At 40.5% G+C, this 14,007-nt stretch overlaps 1 protein-coding gene across 3 annotated transcripts in view; it reads right to left on the bottom strand.

Moving 5' to 3' along the window:
• Ildr2 (immunoglobulin like domain containing receptor 2) overlaps window positions 1-14,007 on the bottom strand; it is a 63,503-nt gene that overhangs the window by 46,002 nt on the left and 3,494 nt on the right. For all 3 annotated transcript variants that reach the window (XM_070034172.1, XM_070034174.1, XM_070034173.1), the window contains exon 2: window positions 173-505. In XM_070034172.1, coding sequence (XP_069890273.1) covers window positions 173-505 — 333 coding nt within the window. The remainder of the gene's footprint in view (window positions 1-172; window positions 506-14,007) is intronic.

Genomic DNA, 14,007 nt, shown 5'->3' with positions numbered 1-14,007 from the left:
CCACCATGCAGTCAAAGCAATAGCTAGGTATCTTGATGCTCCCATCTTCTATAACCACTTCTTGAAGCATTATGGAAGATGGACTAAGAGGCTGACATCATCTTCTGTCTGGGAAGAATGGAGCTAACCACCTGGCCTGTTCCCACAGACTCAAAAACAAGGTCATTAGTACCGTGAACAATTGTGATCTCTCTGCCCCTGTAGAAATCCCCCAGGGTAACAGTTGAGCCCTGTTTTGAAGCCACCACGCGAACAGTCCTCCTGCTGTCTAAACAATCTAAGTAGGGGTCCCATTCCAAGTTCCTCTTGCTGAGAGATTGGGTCCGGAGAGAGGACATGCCCAAGGATTCTCCCATACGATCCTGGCAGTAGGACTTGAACTTCCACTGTATGACGGCAGGCTGATGGGAGGATGTAGAAAAGTGGCAACGAAGTACAGTGGGCTGGAAGAGCATGGCCACCTTCTTCTTGTCAGGCACAGTGACCTGAAGTCCTTCAGCCACTGCTGCAAAACAGAATGAACATGTCCAAGCAATATTCTTTTTTTTTCTTTATTTTATTTTATTTTATTTGTGAACATACTGTACAGAGGGGTTACAATTACATGGGCAGGATAATGCGTACATTTCTTACCAAGCATTGCAGCCTCCTCCTTTGGTTTACCCTTCACATCCCTTCCCAGCCTCCCCCCTCCCCCCCAATCCCAATCCTTCTCCTCCCCCCCCCCCCCCCCCCGCACCGACGTTGTAAAGCTCGTTTTGGACATGACAACTTGTACTTCTCATTGTTGCAACAGGTCCACCTGTATCCTTAAACAACTGGTTTTTCCCCATCTCCTCCTCAAGTTATACTGACATCAAATATAGTGAAAGCAGGGGTTATACTGTGGGGGAGGGACATACAAAGCAACAAAGAGATAATCTTATAAATGCGTTAGAAACACATGCATGAAAGAAAAAACATTAAAATACATATCTAAGGGTTCATTTTCCTGATATCACATTATCTGACCTTTTCCGCTTGACTCATACATATACTAGATATTGTAAATAAGGGAAACCATGGGACCTATGTTTCTTTGGGCCTGGCTTACTTCACTTAATATAATTTTTTCCAAGTTTTTCCATTTCCTAACAAATGGGGCAATGTCATTCTTTCTGATGGAGGCACAGAATTCCATTGTGTATATATACCACATTTTCTTGATCCATTCATCTACTGAAGGGCATCTGGGTTGGTTCCATATCTTAGCTATGGTAAATAATGCTGCAATAAACATTGTTGTGCTGGTAGCTTTGTGTGGTCTTGTTTGTAAACATTTGGGTAAATGCCCAAAAGTGGGATTGCTGGGTCATAGGGGAGTTCTATGTGAAGTCTTTTGAGGAACCTCCATACTGCTTTCCAAAGTGGTTGAACAAGTTTACATTCCCACCAACAATGAAGTAAGGTTCCTTTCTGTCCACATCCCCTCCAGCATCTGTTGTTGTTAAAGTTCTTGATTTTTGCCGTTCTAACTGGGGTGAGGTGATATCTCAAATATTCTTATCCTGAACCGCACCTCCCTAAACTATTCCTCCCCTATCTTCTCCATTCAACAAATGTCATCAGTGCTCATCTGGCTACCTTGATCAGAAACTTACCTCATTCACCATATCCAATCAACTCTATCTCTTAATACTGTAATTTAATTCTTTTCTCCCTCTCTCCTTCCCCCCTCTCTCTTTCTCCTTTTCTCTCTCTTTCACTGGTGCAAGGGCTTGAATCTAATATTTCTTGCTTGGCTTTTTCCACTAATGGCTAGTGCTCTCCCACTCAAACCAAGTCTGTTCCATCATACTGCCATTGCTTTTGTTTAAGCCTTCCTTTGTTGCTTATAATATTGTAATCACTTCTTATCCTTTGCCATCCTGTACATTCCCTTTGTTACGATTTAGTTGATCCTTTTAAAACTCTGACTGTTACAGCTCTTTCTTAAAAGTCTTCCCTGATCCTCCATACCCTTCAGGATAAAATCAGCATCCCAGCTGGGCACTGGTGGCTCATGCCTGTAATTCTAGCTACTCAGAGGCTGAGATCTGAGGATCACAGTTCAAAGTCGGTCCAGGCAAGGAAAGCCTATGAGACTCTTATCTCCAATTAACCACCAGAAAACTGCAAGTGGTGCTGTGGATCAAATGGTAGGGTGCTTGGCTGAGCTGAAGAGCTCAAGGACAGCGCCCAGGCCCAGAGTTCAAGCCCCATGACCGGAAAAAAAAATCCAGCATCCCCTTGACAAGGCATCCAAATATTCCATCATCTAGTCTTCATAAGCCTTACTTCCTTGGAGCACTACTATTTGAATACTACACAGTGAGTACATCAAGCAACTAGGGCTTTGTATATGACATTCACTGTCTCTGAAATACTTTTCCTATTTCATTCCTTAGGAAACTCTTTTCTGTCTTTCAAAATCCATTTCAAAGATTTTTTTTTAAATAAAGCTATCTTTTACCAGTCACTCAGTTCATCATTTCCTCCTTTGTGCCCACAGTATACCATGCATTTTGTTGTAGACACTAGCATCATTTTGCAAGTATTTATTTTCATGTATTTTTAGGTAAGGTACATATTTTCCTGCCCTGCCTTATAAAACTCATGAATACTCTACATATATTTGCTACATAATAAATGAAGCCAGGAAGTATGACTTCAAGAGGAAGTGACTTCCCTTCTAACTGGTGACCAAGCAAATGGGCCAGAGATAAAGGGGAAAAGAAGTCTTTGACAGAAATTGAGGATTTGACATCAAAAGCAGTAGACTAAGTTCAAAAGCTTTGAAGGGTAATAAAAAGAAGAAAAGAAAGTCTAAAAACCAGATCAAAAATTCAAGGAGTAAAAATATCTAACCTGAGTGACCAAAAATGAGGAAAGTTTCTGTGAATGAGAGACGAAGGGAGTCTGAGAGAGAAGGGGCAAATCTGAGCTCAATTGTAAGATCTAGAAATTCCAAGCAATGCACATATAACTTCCTCAGATGAATAAGAGAATTAAGCATTTCTAGCTTAGAAACTTCTGTTAGAAGCAGAAATAGAATTATAGTGAGAGGCAGAAAAAAAAACAGAATATGAAGATAAAATGAAGAAGCTCTTTCAAGTAGGCTGAGGGTTCTATCCTAGAACTGTTGCAGACCTGAACTGGGAGGAGAAAGGACTACTTTCCATTCAATGCCTCCTGCTGTAAGTCCCCAATGACATTCTGAATGCCTCTTGATGAAGCACCCTTGACAAGGGAAAGATAGCATAATTGCATGCCTGTCTCCTGATTTCCAGGCCAGTGTCATGAAAAAGCAGATTCTAATTACTGTTAGGAGACAAAGGTATCTGCTGTCTATATGGAATTTGGAAGTGAACATAGCAAGAATATTTGACAGTGTTTTAGACCTACCAAGTGTTCAGTAGCTACCTATGAGTAAATACGTAAATGGATGAGAAAGTGAATGACTTATTAATACGAGAATTTCTAGGACTTAGCAAAGGAAACTGGTTGATGAGTCATTGATAGCATAGTATAGTAAAGTAACATTGGCACCAAGTAGGCAGGGCTTTGAATATCTTCTGGCACATTCTAGTGGTGAGGCCTTAAGAAGTCTTTCCAGCAACCTGAAATTCATTTTCCTCACCTATGAGTGTTACCATTAACATATGTTATCTCATTGGGCCTTCAGAGAGTAGGATTCAGTATAAGAGTGTTGACATAGGGGAAGAGTATATCTTAAATACAAATACTACTCCCCCCACACCTTTCCTGTCTATCCCTTTGCAGTTCTGAAGCTCCTAAAATTCAATGACCATACCCCCAATTACAAGTTTGATTATAGGCATATTTATGTAGATTATCCCACGAAGGGGCATAATTCCATGTGGAAGTTCAGTTCCCATGTTCCACTCCACCCCTCCACCCCATATATTTACATGCCTAATTCCATTCTCCCTGAGTTATATAGTTAAGTTAGGGAAGTAAATTCTTTATAGTCTTTCCCTAAGTTATAGTGCATCCATTTTCCAACTCCTTAATCCCACCTCTATTTTTCAGGAGACAAAAAGTGGAACAGAGAGGTGAAGTGACTTCAGTTAGCAGTGGTTGAGGTTGGATAGCCCAGCACAGGCACTGTTCCTAGGGATGATGGGTTCTTGACCTCACTACCTTTCTGTTCTGCTCCCAACTGAGATTCTACTTGGGAAATCATAGTTTCTAGCCTTTCTAAAAAATACAATAAAATCAGCCAGAGAGACAGGTACTACACAAAAGTGCTGTGGAAGTTTAAATTATTTATGTTTTTGAGGGAATAAGTTAGGTTTGGGGTTTTGTTCATTTGATTTTGATCAAGAATCACCTCTTTTCAGCTCTAATTTTTGTTAGTGAGATTAGCCATTTGAGCACACAAGCCACTGGACCCACTTAATCAATTATTAATTGAGGTAAGTCAATTCTCAGCTTCTTGCATTGCATACACAGAAACTCAAGCTCCAAAGAATAAGTTCTAGAAATATTTGCATTTGTACAACACCAAGTCTGGAGTCAGTCCTAAACTGCAGAGTCTGCCACTTCCTAACTATATGGCAAATTGCTCAACTCTTGAATTTCAGTTTCCACATGAGCAAATAGTAACTATCTTACTGGATTGTTTGGTGGATAAATGGCATTTTATCTGAAGTACTTATGCTCTACCAAGTATCTGTCTACCAAGCACTCAAGAAATGCAGTTGCTGGTATTGTTATTGTTGCAGTTGTCAAAACAGTCTGCTGACTTTTGTGAAGCTAAGGACCCAAATGTAAGCAAGCACAGAGATCCAGGTATGAGATAGTAAGTGTGAATAGGGCAGAATGGGCAGCAACTACACCAAGATGTCCTTAGGAGTCCAACAGTGACAGTGTGGGCAGTGGGGGAGGGGAGGAAACGCCGCCGGGGACAGTTACAGTGCTTGGGTATACTCATCATTGCACATTGCTTGTGTGCCTCCTGGTAGTTCAGAAGAGAATATATATGAGTGTGTGTGTGTGTGTATGTATATGTATATACATATATGTATGTGTGTGCGCACGCGCACACACAAGTGCATGCATTGGGACTCTATACTAATGAGAGATGGATGGCTGGAGAAGTGAGGACCATGAATTCTAAGTAAATGTCATTTTTTTGGATTTTTAAGGATTACAAGAGTGAAGATGTACAACTGAAAAATGTCCACTCCTTTCTCTTTTCCAGAGGTTTTCAACTGTAAGAGCAATACTTCCTGAATCTCAAGCCTATCCTGATCATGCTTATCAGAATCCCATTCACAAAGGAAGATGAAATGTACAATTCCTCTCAAGTTCTATTCCTAGATCCTGGTTGAGCAGAATTTTCCCCTCACCCTCCCTTTGACTATTTTCACTGATTTGCAACCTATTTGCTCCACTGGGACTGAAGCCTTCCCCTGAACTCTAACCTACTCTTTTGAGGCCCATTGAACCAGCCCCTTCTCCTGGTATTGGGACTTATGTCCTACACTCCTCAGGTATGGCTTACCCATATCTGAAACAAGGATGCTGCTCTTCACACTACTTCAAATAACACCTCTCACAGGGGGGCTCGATCCTTTGTTCAGGCTCTTCAGAAGTAACAGCTAATGCGTGGGAGCAAGGATTGCCAGTGTGCCATGAACATGAGGTTTGATTTGGGGATATTTTCCCCCTCATCTCCATTATTAAGGGAGGTTAATGTCCTGAGCTCGGCTCTACTGCCTAGGAGTTATTTTAATTCTTATTTTTCTATTCTACAAGTTACTACTACAAAAATCTAGTGCTTTTCTTTTCTGCCAGTTTGAGGGATTGAATTCAATGCCTCACACTCTCACTTGGCTTACTTACTCAAGGCTGGTGCTCTACCACTTGAACCATATCTCCAGTGTGGCAATTTGCTAGTTAATTACAGATGGAATTTTATGGTCTTTTTTTTTTTTTTTTGCCAGGGCTAGCTTCAAAGCTTAGTTCTCTAGTTCTCAGCCTTCTGAGTAGCTAGGATTACAGGCATGAACCATTGGTACCTGGCTAACTTAGTACTTTGTATTCTGAAATCTATATAGATTATTAGGAATATATAACTATAATTTTGAATGTCAGATAAATATTAAAATTTTTTAGCCTGTTTTTTGTGTTTGCCTAAAAAATCTTATTCATCCTTGTTTCAATTACCATTTTTCTCTGAGTCTCAATTCTTAAGCCTCATACACACTTAACAAATACTTCCAAGTGTAACATGTCTGAATTTCATTATCTCCTTTTTCCTACCTCAACTCTTGCTTATAAACTCATTCTTCTCCTCCTCTTTTGCCAGTATCCACTTCTCTTGCCCCAGATAGAACTCTTAACCTTGATTTCCTGTCTGTTCTTGACCACATTCAGTACATCATTAAGTCTAAATATCTTTCAGACTTAATTCTAAATTCTAGTCCCACTCCCATTCCTTTAAATTGGGCTTCTATTTCCTCTTATAAGACATTGCACTTACTATGTGTTAAACTGCGCCAAGCACTTCTCAGGTAGCATCTTAATTCCCTCAAAACTCCTACAAAGTGGGCATCATTATCCATTTTACAGATGAAGAAAGGATGCTCAAAGAAAGTATGTATTCTACATGATATCTTAGGGTAGTGACAGTCAAGCTCAAATTTAGGCTGATTGGCTCCAAAGCTTTTTAGCTATCAATTTACACAGGTCTTCATTACTACCTAGGTTTCCAATAGCCTCCTAAATGTTCTCCTGACTTCCAGTCCAATCCACTCTCCATGATTTTCTAAAGTATTCTTTTTAGCATACCTATTACTCAATCCCATCAGTTTCTTGTTTTAAGGCCTCATTGAGTGTCTATTCCAAATGCCTTGACATGGCATGTAAAGTCTTCTCCATGAGTGGCCATATGCACAGTGAAATATTTCCCACTGTTGGCTATAAGTATGTCATATATGTATTTCCCTTTACCTGGTAAATGTAAGGACATGTAACTGAAGGAGTTCCTGGAATCAAAGAGAAACACTGAAAGGACAGGGGGGAAAGTATTGCTGGTACAACAGAAGAGCTGGCAGTCTTGAGTCCTGGCACTGATTACACCTTACAGAATTTGAGTTTTGAAGTTGTTACAGGAAAAAATACAGAGATGCAGAAAGAATCTGTGCTTTATCCACCAAATTAAAGCAGGAATTCTGGAAAATTAAAGAAGGCCAACTTAGGAAAAGGAGCAAGAGACAGAACAAGAATTCTGAAATAAAGGGCAGGATTCGATTGTGTATACTACATTTGTAAAAATTAGACCACCTAAGCAAACAAAAATAAAAATTTAAGAATTCCTGAATGAAGGAAAGCACTACATGGTATAGGTGGCTTCCTACATTTGCATATATATATTTGTGTGTGCATGTGAATGTATGTGTGTGCATGTGCATGCACACTCATGCACATATGTGACCTGCTCTCCCCAAAAATCTGCCTTTGACTATCCTCTTTAACTCAACCAAAATTATATTTTTAAAACACTATGGTAAGTTCTGGAAACACTGATTTTTTTAAAGACAAGCTCCTAACAAATTTAATATAAACTTGATTTTTAACAATAAGGTATTGAAGGGCAGTGATCAGGATTTAGTACATCTATATACAGCAAAGCCACTGATAAAGCTCAAAAAAATGCTGATTGAATCAACAAATGAATGAACACATGAGCCTGTAAATCGGAGAGGTTTTTCTTGGCAGGTGGACCTTAGTGCAGAAAATGGATTCTGAACAACAACTTAGGAAGGCAGGGTGACAAACAACAGCTCAGAGCAACAGCCCCTCTCTCAGCTAGTCTCCAGGAGTAGTAGGTTCCCCTCACAGGGTAGGGGAGATCAGCTCCAAATACAGACAATGTCTCCCTGCATGTGGCAAAACAAGGTCCTGCCCCAACTTTCACATAAAGAAAAGGATTCTATATATGATGAGCTGTGTTCTTGTAAGAATAACAAAAGCAGACTCTAAGGCAAAGCAGTTCTTATTTTAGCACTTTCATTTCTTTCAAAGCAAGTTCCTTTCCCCCACTAGTTGTAAGCTATTTCTGCCAACATCTTTGAGATAGATAAGCACAGTCCCATTTTAAAGAAACAAAGACTGCTGCTAAAGGTCATGGAAAATTATCATTGGAAACAGGCATTTTCAGAATTTTTCTATAAAGCTCTCTCATCCCTTAACTCTTCAAATCCCTGAAGCAGGATTTGACAACTCACAGATTCCCCATATATTGGCACTAAAATAGTCTTTATTCAGTATGACAATACAAACTTTCTTGTCCTGCCTTTGAGTTAGTCTTAAGTAATTCATTGTTTTTTAGATTTGAACATATCACAATATCCTAGGACATTTTTAGAGACAACTAATAGGCAGGTTTTTCTGAGTGCTGATGAACAGAAGGTACATATACTTCTCTACTGAGATTGATCCAAAGTCCAAACAAGGAAGAAAGGCTATGCATCCCTTAGTAGCATCAGCAAGTTTGGTACAAAGCATTTTGGGAAATTCTGTCCTAGGTAGGTTTAATGACTAAGAAAATGCATCTGGAATGATTCTTAATCCCAGAAACAGAGCCATTCATCTTCCTTATAAACTCGAGTTTTATTTAAGGGTTCTATTAAGAGTAAGGGCCATTGCCATGGTATCTCCCTATTTTCTGAGCCTTCTTCTCCAGCTTTACCATTGGTTCTGTGAATTAATCATCTTTCTTCCAATAATTTGTTTCCTGCTTAAGTTAGCTAGAATCAGTTTTCTCTCATTTATAACCACAGTTCTAGATTCCTTGATCTACATGTGGGTTAGGATGACAACCCATTTTAAGAAAAACATGGTAGAATTCTTGTATGTATGCCTCCCACAAGTGTTTCCTCTTTCCCATAGGACTTTGGTAAACAGCAGTACAGTACTGCCCTAGCCCAGGTGGCTTTACTCATGGCCTAGTTATTATTTGCTGCCATTGACTCTGGTGCTGGTGCACCAAGAGATTTTCTGTGCCCAGCTGAGCCTTGCTTTCTCTGCCACCACTGCATAGATAAAAGGCAGAAACATATTTCCTTTCCATCTGATTTGCCTCTTCTACAGATCTGAAATGAACTCATGGGTGATGTCTAGTTGGCTTGCATGCTGCCCCAATGGGACCAAAGCAGTGCTAAAAGAGGTCAGTCTTTATCCTGCAGTGCACAGGTACTTTGAATATTGTCCTGGTTCATGCAGGTGGATCAGATTTCTGGGATAGACCAACCATCCATGATAGTTTGGCAAAGAGAAAAATATTCCTAGAGAAAATTTCTGTCACTTTTATCAACTGGTTATCTGTATTTCTTTTTTTTTTCTTTTTCTGTTCTTTTTTTTCTTTTGTTTTTAATTGTGAAAATGCCGTACAGAAGGGTTACAATTACATGGGCAGGTTATCTGCATCTCTTGTTTAGGCCTCCTGACAAGAGCTAGATCTCCATGAGCTAAGGAATCAAATACAAAACTTTATTCTCCATCTGGATATTATGCAATTACTTCTTTACTCTGCTAAAGATGGAGAAACAACCATCTCCTTGTCCATTTTAGTAATAGAACATCCCAGGTATTAATGTGGCTAGACAAGCCAGCCAAGGATTACATTTTCTGGATTCTCTTTCAGCTAACTGTGGCCATGTGACTAGATTTAGGACAACAGGAAGGGAGAACCAGTCACCTATCACCTTGCTTCTTGCTCCTCCTGCTGAGAAATGCCTATGACCACAGTAGACAGGGAAGCCATATGTGGGACTGGTAGACATAACCCCACAAATATGGACTACTGCAGGAGAAATCATTTCCTTTGAGTTATTACATTCTAGGGTCTCTTAGATATAGAAGCTTATCCTTTAATAAAATGAAGAAAAAGGAAAGGAGGGAAAGAGGTGGATCCAAAGTAGAACACCTTTTTCCACAGAAAAGGCAGGATAGATGAAAGGAGAAAAGAAGGAAAGGAGGGAGGAAGAAGGGGATGGGAGGAAAAAGGGAAGGAGGAAAGGGAAAGGAGGAAGGGGAGAAAGGAAGGGAGAGGAGAGGGAGAAGGGGAGAAGAGGGAAGGGAAGGGGGGACCCTCATAGTCTTCTCTTACATGTTCCTTCCCTTTTATAGTCATGCCCATTAATGGTATCCCTAGAGATCCCAAGACAGAAATGTGGATTCATCTTTGATACTTCTTTACATTCAACCAAACCAATCCTCACCTCCCTCCTCCCCTTAGCTCAATGTATCTACTTCTTTCAGCCTGGCTCAGCCCTACCCCACCCACTATGTAGAGTTAGAGTCTTAGGATATCTTGTCTTGTTTTCTCCAAGGGTCTTCTACTTGGAGTATCATGCTTTACTTTCTGTAAGGAAAGATCTTTTCTTGGCTTCTGTTTCAAGTCCTGTCTATATCTAATCCATTCTCTGCACTGGGTCCAAATGATACATTTAAAATGTATCCATAATCAGGACAATATCTTTCCCTGGCTTCTGAAAGACCCTCTGTAGCCTTCAGGACCACAACATGAACCCTCTTTGCTTTTCTTCTGCAGCATGCATGCTTCAACCATACAGAAACCATTGTAGCTTTGCTTGATTCGTGGCCTTTGTATACTCTGTTCCCTCTGTATATTTCCCTCCTTCATTTCACTCTTCTGTGGACTCCTGTTTTTATCTTTTAGGACTTGCTTAGCTATCACTACCTCTAGAAGTTTCTTCCTTCTCTTATTACAATCACGGGACCCCACAGAATGATATCTCATTGCCTAAGATTTTCCTATTCATTCATCCAGCTCTGCCATTGATAGTAAGCCCCATTCTGCAGGCTTCTGAAGATTCTGATACATGGTAAGGATTTGCTGACAGCTGTTGAATAACTTAGCCCAGATGGCAGATTGTATTCTTTCTTCTCTCTCTACCCTTACCATGGGCTCTGTAGACAGCTTATACTTACCACTCCACAGACTATGCACTAAGTAGATGAGTAGATATGCCATAAGATATGTGCCAACAGGAGCTTTCAAGGTACTTGTATGGTTTGTTTCTGTATCCTCTACCAACACACTCCTCCCAGATTTGCCCTTCACTATGGAACAATATGCCCAGATAGAAGCTGCTCTTCTATTCTGGGTCTTGGAACAAGAAGACTATTAGTACTGAGCCAAATCCATCAAGGCTAGCCAGTCCACAGCTACCTGCAGCTGCCTATAGGGCTAACAAAACACAGGCAAGAGTCGGGCCCCAGGGGCTCACACCTGCAATTCTAGCTACTCAGGAAGTTGAGATCTGAGAATTGGGGTTTGAAGCTAGCCCAGGCAGGAAACTCTGTGAGACTCTTATCTCCAATTAAATCCAATAAAAATCTGGAAGTGGAGCTGTGGCTCAAGTGGTAGAATGCTAGCCTTAAGCAAAGAAACCCAGCCCTGAGTTCAAGCCCCAGGAATGGCACAAAACAAGCAAACCCACAAGCAAGAGCTAAGTATTTGTTATAATAATAAGCTATTGAGATTTTGGGACTTGCTTGACATGGCATGGAAATGCTGACCAATACGCCTAGTCTCGGCTCATATTAAGGAAACTTCTGTGTGTCAAACATTGTGATAGGAGTTTTATTTTCATTTATTTAATTTCAAAGTACTGTACCAGTAGTACAAGGTATGTTAGCCGGTGGAAATAAGGTAAAACATTAAGCTACCATTCAAATCCAATTAAAACCTAGCCCCCATCCCATTGTCTGCTTGGTTCCTGGTGAGCCCAGGGCACTGGAGGAGTGATGTGCAGGTCCCTGCAGACTGTTAGGGTCTCACTCCCTAATTCACAGTGCTATTTCCTGTAGGCTCCAGATGCTAAAGGGGAACAAAGGAAGCAGCATGTTCTTCTGAGTTCTTCTGAGTTCTTCCTTGTTTCTTGGCCCATAAAGAACTCTAGCTATCCAAAATGCCTTCTTTCATTTTCAGAGAGCCAAAAACTATCTCAGCAATGAAGATTTTTAAGCATGCATATGCAGTAGGCCTATCCTGGGTGCATAGCACCAGCCCCCAGCTCCAAATAACCAGCAGCATATATTCTGTCCCTGGGGTAGAGCCTCTGACCTCCTGTGCCTTGCTGGAATATTCCTCCTGTTCCATCTACCTCAGGACTTAATTAGGGGTTACTAGCAGCCAATCTTTCTCACTTTTCTCTGCCTCATTTCTGAGTTTTATGGACTCATCCTCAATGCCCAAGGCTCAATAACAGACATCATATATGCTGAAGTCAGGAGTTCTATTTTGATCCACCTTTACCAGAAAAATAATGTTTCTCTTGGATTCAGTCACTTGGAATAACCAAGTCATATTAAGGTAACATGCTCATCTTTACATTTTTAATCAATAAAATACCATAAACTTGGACATATCACTCATGTCCTCTGAATCTTGATCTTACATAAAAGTTGACAATACCAGCAAATGGGATAATGTATAGGAAATCCATCTAACCTAGCAAAAAACATTGTAACATGAAAATAAGTAAGAACAATAGCTATCATGTGTCATAACTTTCTTAATACTCCTGATAAAAAGGAAATTAAAGAGCTAAAAGGAGTAAAGAGGTAATTATTCTAGAGACGAGAAGTGACATTCCAGATCCATATTGGCTAGAGAATTTGACCCAACTGGTCCCAAATTCTTGTCTTGTTCCAACAGTCCTCAGTATGAGCACAAGTAATTGTTCAGAGAGGACCCTATGGACAGCCCAACGGACAGCGATGCTATTCTATTGGTTCTTCTGAAAATTTATTCCAAGAGTGTTTTTTATTTGAATTATTAATTGAGATTTTAAAAAGCTGAAGACACCTGAGGTTCCCTCAGTTTCCTTCACAGAGTGAATTATAAAAGGAAGAATGAGCCTGCCACTTGAGCTTTGACATACAGCTCATCAAAATTAAATGGAGGGAAAAAAATTGAGACTCAGAATTTCAGAGCTTGAAAGTAACCTTGGAAATCATCTCATTCAACAGATTATCCAATACAACCCTGCCCATGCTGTACAGTTCTTTATGGAAATGCTGGGACTTTAACCCAACCCTCACCTCCTAGGTCAAGGACCTATCCACTGACCAAGTCCTCATTCTAATAATATAATTTTAGACCAAGCACTAAGTACTTAAACTAAGGTTTCTAACATAGTTCTTAGTGCTTACCCTAAGACCACCAGTACCAGTACTCAAGTCTGTATATAGGAACCAGCAGAAGCACTTATCCAAATTGTAAAGAGTGATGAGGATACTGAAACAACCTTCTGCTCCTAGTTCAGAGAGAAGCATCTAGACAGGGCAATAGTGGATATAGAGAAGGTTGTGATTAAAACACACACACACACACACACACACACACACACACACACACATATGAAGCTGGGCACTGGTGGCTCAAGCCTGTAATCCTAGATACTCAGGAGCCTGAGATCTGAGGATCATAGTTCAAAGCCAGCCCAGACAGAAAAGTCTGTAAGACTCTTATCTCCAATAAACCACTAGAAAACTGGAAGTGGCACTGTGGCTCAAGTGGTAGAGCGCTCGCCTTGAGCTGAAGAGCTGAGGGAGAGTGCCCAGGCCTAGAGTTCAAGCCCCATGACCGACCAAAAAAAAAAAAAAAACATGAAAGAAGATGGTCCGGTATGAACAAGGTCATTTTGTGCTGGAAAACAGAACAAAGAAGGGAGAGAAATCGGAAGCTATTCAGAACAGGAAAGGAGATAATAAAGGGAGTCAAGGTGGCTGCAGTAGTTAACAGCAGCTCTTCCTTCTCCAGAACAAACAGCACTCTAATTCTCCATACCCACTATCACCACACCATCACCAGATGGCCACCTGAATGCAAACTAGTCCAGGAAACAATCATTCTCTAATATCTCTTTGCCCCCTGAAGGCTGGGTTAGGACCCCCTTCAAGGCACAGCACAATTCTTAGTTCAGC

The sequence above is a fragment of the Dipodomys merriami genome, unplaced genomic scaffold, assembly GCF_024711535.1.
Source record: "Dipodomys merriami isolate MVZ:Mamm:240054 unplaced genomic scaffold, mDipMer1.0.p SCAF_24, whole genome shotgun sequence".
In the NCBI taxonomy this organism is placed as follows: domain Eukaryota; kingdom Metazoa; phylum Chordata; class Mammalia; order Rodentia; family Heteromyidae; genus Dipodomys; species Dipodomys merriami.
Note: the sequence above shows the minus strand (reverse complement) of the source record. Positions and strands in the feature narration are given on the sequence as shown.